Here is a 4,630-nt window from a genome sequence, read left to right as displayed (position 1 = left end):
CCTGTACCCTCTCGCAGTCTGGGACCCCTCGGGTGATATCCACCTGCTGGCTTAGGGAGCAGGCCTAAGCTGGCAATCAGACATCCCTCTGGCAGCCTGGGAGCCCTCGGGGGATGTCCAACTGATGTCTTAGGCCTGCTCCCCACAAGGAGCAGGCCTAAGCCACAATTGGACATCCTTAGTGCTGCTGAGGAGGCAGGAGAGGCTCCTGCCACCGCTGCTGCACTTGCAGCCGTCAGCCTGGCTTGTGACTGAGTGGCACTCCCCCTGTGGGAGCTCACTGACCACCATGGAGCAGCTTCTGCATTGAGTGTCTGCCCCCTAGTGGTCAGTGCGCATCATAGTGACCAGTTGTTCCTGGTCGTTCCTGGGTGTTCCACAGTTAGGATCAATTTGCATATTACCCTTTCATTATATAGGTTTAACACTAAAAATGGCATCATGACTGTGGGGGGTGTGGGTGGAGGTGGAAGAGGTATTAGGGGGAAACGATGATGGGAAAAATAAAATAAAGAAAAAAAATGGCACCATGACAATTTCCATTGTATACAGTGGAAAATGTGCTTGGTTATATTAATGTAGATCTTAGAGGTTAGCAAGGACATATATATCTGACACATCACACTTTAAGAAATAGTAAATTTTTACTATTATACAAGTGAGGGTATATATAGTGAGTGCTACATCCGAAGAGTTTATTTGGGGGTAAGAATTATGAGCATAATTTTGGACCCTCAGAGAATAAAACTTAAGTTGTGATATTGCTTTAAAATAAACACATGCCTTTTAAAAAAACAATGTTTCCCATTATTTACATCTTTTCATTCTCATCTTATAATTTCCCCAAAAGATTCAAATGAGGAGAATTCATCTTCCATCTTTCCTTATGGAGAGACCTTTCTCTTCCAGAGACTAGAAACTTCCAAGGTTTGTTCCATTCATTTTAATTTTTTTCATATTATTTACTCTTCTGTTTATACTTGCTGCTTCATTTTCCTGTATGTTGTTTGAAGACTGTGTTATGTTTAAGAATGAAATTTTCAGTCAGTAAAATTCTATTCCATAAAATCATGATAAAATTTTATCTTTAAATATATATTACAAAAACAAATTTTCAGTTTGATTTCAGAAATAAGGGTTAGTGTGTGTTCAAAGTTTTGTGCAAGAGAAGTTAAAAAAAATTATAAAAAGGAAAAGCAAGCAACCCCTTCTCTCCCTCCCCATTTGCTTTGCATTATACCCAAATACAGACTTCTAACTAGTTACATATCTTAATTATTCAGTTTTAGTCTTTTCTCTTCAGTGTCTATGCTCTTTGCTATTTTATTTCTTGGTCATGATAAAAAAGAAGTTAGAAGACAAAAGATATTGGGAAAGTAAAAGTAAATAAATTTTATTCTTGGTTAGCATATTATGTTTTTTTTTTCTTGAAATTATGAGTTATTAATGATTGAAATTAGTTATTGAAAAAAACATCCAAAGGCTACTGTTTAATGGAGTCTTCCTAATTACATTGTTTTTACTGATAATTGACCTAAGCAATTAGACATTTGGATAATATAACTAAACCCAGATATTGTGGAACTTTGTAGAATATTGAAACCCTAAAAAAACTGTATGTATTTTTTTAATAGAAAAAGTCTATAAGGAATGAATTTTGGGCCCATGAAGAAACACTCAAAGGGAAAGCAACAACTGAAAAAAACTCTTTTCTTGTCCAATCAAGGTATGAAGTCATGACTAATGATGATTAATTCTTTGGAATAAAATGTTACACGATGTTGACTTCTTGCTCATATTATGTTTCTAAGAAAATAGTTTACATTGGTAAGTTCAAATCTTTTTTGATATTTTTTTTCCTTTGATTTTTGAAGAGTGGAAGGGAGGGAGGAGAGAGAAACATCGTTATGAGAGAGAGACATCGATTGGTTGCCTTCTGCTCATGCTCTGACTGGGGCCAAGGATCAAACCTGCAACTCAGGTACGTGCCCCTGACCAGGAACTGATCCTTCGGCCCTTTGGTGCATGGCCCAGTGCTCTAGCCACTGAGCCACACCAGCTAGTGCAGCAAATCTTTTCTTTTTAAATGCGTCAATAGCAGAACTCATTTTAATAATTGAATTTAGAGTCTGTAGACCAAGTGTGTTCTGTGACAGATTACTTTGGCCTTCCTCTAATTTGAAACCACTCTCCCCTTCCCAGTGTGGCAAATGCGTGGTGACTGTGATTGCATTTTAAGGATTAGGAGAAGTTAGTTAATCTGGAGGAGAAAGGAGCAGTGCAAAAAACTCTGTGAGTTTTCACAAATGTAACTTAGTACTTTTTTATTGAACGTTCTGCATTGACAAGTGGCTTGAAAATTACCCACTTATTTGGATCACGCATGAAATTAATCAGAATTTCTGAGGCTCCAACATAAATTTTGTTTTTCTCTCAGCTTTATTAGGACTTGGTTTACTGGTTCATTACTTAACATTCGTTTTATCTTCCATTTTATCCTTCTCTTTCTGAAGGCTGACACTGTTGTGGGTTTCCCTTCAACAGTTGAAACTAAACGTAAGGAAAATAGAAAAACTTAAGGAAGATACTAAAATCCTAGTTCAGCAAGCACTTGATAGGACTCTATTATAATGCATAACGTGGAAGGGGCCAGGCTAAATCATTCTTTAAGGAAGTTCTGGTTTTTAGAACACTGTATCCAGAAGAATGTAATTGGACCCCTAAGCATATGTTTTATTGATTAGAAAAAAACCTCCTTTATGGGTTATAGGTTTTATTATACATAAATTACTCAGTGACTCTGTTTTGTCATCCCTGAAATGTATAGCGATATGCTTAGCTATTATGAATGTGTTCCAGCAAATAGTATATGCTACACCACTCTTCTTAGTGTAACCCTGACCCTTTCTCATTTTCTAGCGAGCAGTGTGGTCTGGTTCTTCCTCATTAGTGTTGCAAAATAATACTAAAGCTCTCATCAGTCAGGACTCCCTGTCCTATTACGTTGTACTGGAACATAAGGTCCTGGGAGTGGAGAGTCAAAGAAGAGGCAAGGAGTTTAGAAGAAAGATCTCCAAAAACATACGTTAGTCGTTCATGATGTTGCCCAGGGACCAGGGTTGGGCTGGCAGCTTAATGGTGCTGGTGAAGATGTTTAAACTGTATTGCAAAGATTACAGCCAGTCTCCCATCCTTACCACCTGAACCCAACCCCCAAAATAAGCAGATAGGATTAAATGATACGCAAGAAAAAATATACTACTTCTCGTAGTGTTCAAATAGGTCTTAGGATAATGAGAGATTTGTATTTAATTTTCTTGGAAGAATTTTAAAAATTACCAGGTGAATTAATTGAATGCTAAGATTTTCCTGGTCTGAAATTTCTGCGGTGGGTTGTTTATAAATGTAAAAAATAACCGATGGCTTAAATGGCTAAGCACTTTGAAATGTTGACACTATTTTTTTCCCTTTAGCATATATGATAACAGGAAGGAGAATGTAAGTGAGGACAAAGTGGAAGATATTTGGATACCTCGAGAGGACAAAAACAATTTTCCGACGGGCGGAGCTGCAGATTCAGAATATTCAACAGTAGAAGAATGCTTTCAGAGTTTAAAAAGAAAAAATTCAAAGGCATCTAAATCCAGGACTCAAAAAGTATTGAACTTGGACCCTGTTAATAGGCATAGTTATCCCTTAAGCTCCACAAGTGGAAATGCTGATTCATCAGTCATTTCCTCAAGTCCAATATCTCCTTATGCCTGCTTTTATGGATCGTCTGCGAAGAAGGTTAAATCGGGCTGGCTAGACAAACTCTCTCCTCAAGGGTATGTATTTGTTCACTTATTTTAATAAGTAACATATTTTCAAAAATTCAAGTTTATCCATTTCTAAACCTGCAAGGTTGCTACTCACCCCCCTTCCTTCACCCCTCGTCACCATGCATACAGATTGTTTTTCTGGACTTTCAACATGCTTTTGCAAATGCTGTTGTTGAGAAGTAAGAGAAGCCTGTGGAATATGCTAAATGGAATGAGGGGTTGAGGGGTGCTGAAAAGCAGATTAAAACTGGAAGTTATGATTTCGCCTCTAGAACCTTAGAGTGAGTTTCTAACTTTGCACCAAAATTCACTGTTGTGTCCCAATTTGTAGCAAAGAAAACAACAACACAGATTGAGTTAGTATCATTCAGGCCACCCTGTTTGGCTTTTGCTCATCTCATAACAGTGTTCTGTTTGGGAATACAAGGCTTATTGTAGTTAAGGGAAAACACGTCATTGTTAGATTTCAGCCTTCACTGTTATTAATATATTGTTTTGAATTTTGTACGTTGCACAGAAGGTCAGAGTTCCCTGAATATTATACTTTAAAAAAAGACTTATCGTTCCTGTTTACGAAGGAACTTCTGTCCCTTAAGCATTTTATAGTACTGAGAAGTCTTTGGGGAGGGATTATGTTTAATTAGAATTGTTTTCTAGCATCTTGATTTTGGATGTCTCTTTGCAATACTTATTTGAAATGTTCCTCATGAATCATTAAGTTATGTTTGGATTAAACCTCTCCTGTTTAAGTAATTAGTGTGATGGATCTCTACAATGTGCTGGTTTTCTCTGCTATTCCCTCCTCCATC

At 37.3% G+C, this 4,630-nt stretch overlaps 1 protein-coding gene across 1 annotated transcript in view; it reads left to right on the top strand.

The window, feature by feature from the left end:
* The window catches only part of ARAP2 (ArfGAP with RhoGAP domain, ankyrin repeat and PH domain 2), a 159,180-nt gene that overhangs the window by 28,716 nt on the left and 125,834 nt on the right, over positions 1 to 4,630 (top strand). Inside the window, exons 4-6 of the mRNA XM_006759331.2 lie at positions 851 to 927; positions 1,635 to 1,726; positions 3,474 to 3,827. Of these exons, the coding sequence (XP_006759394.1) occupies positions 851 to 927; positions 1,635 to 1,726; positions 3,474 to 3,827 (523 nt within the window). The remainder of the gene's footprint in view (positions 1 to 850; positions 928 to 1,634; positions 1,727 to 3,473; positions 3,828 to 4,630) is intronic.

This window comes from Myotis davidii, unplaced genomic scaffold (genome assembly GCF_000327345.1).
Source record: "Myotis davidii unplaced genomic scaffold, ASM32734v1 scaffold235, whole genome shotgun sequence".
Lineage (NCBI taxonomy): Eukaryota > Metazoa > Chordata > Mammalia > Chiroptera > Vespertilionidae > Myotis > Myotis davidii.
The sequence above is the reverse complement of the archived record's forward strand: the minus strand, read 5'-3'. Positions and strand labels throughout refer to the sequence as shown.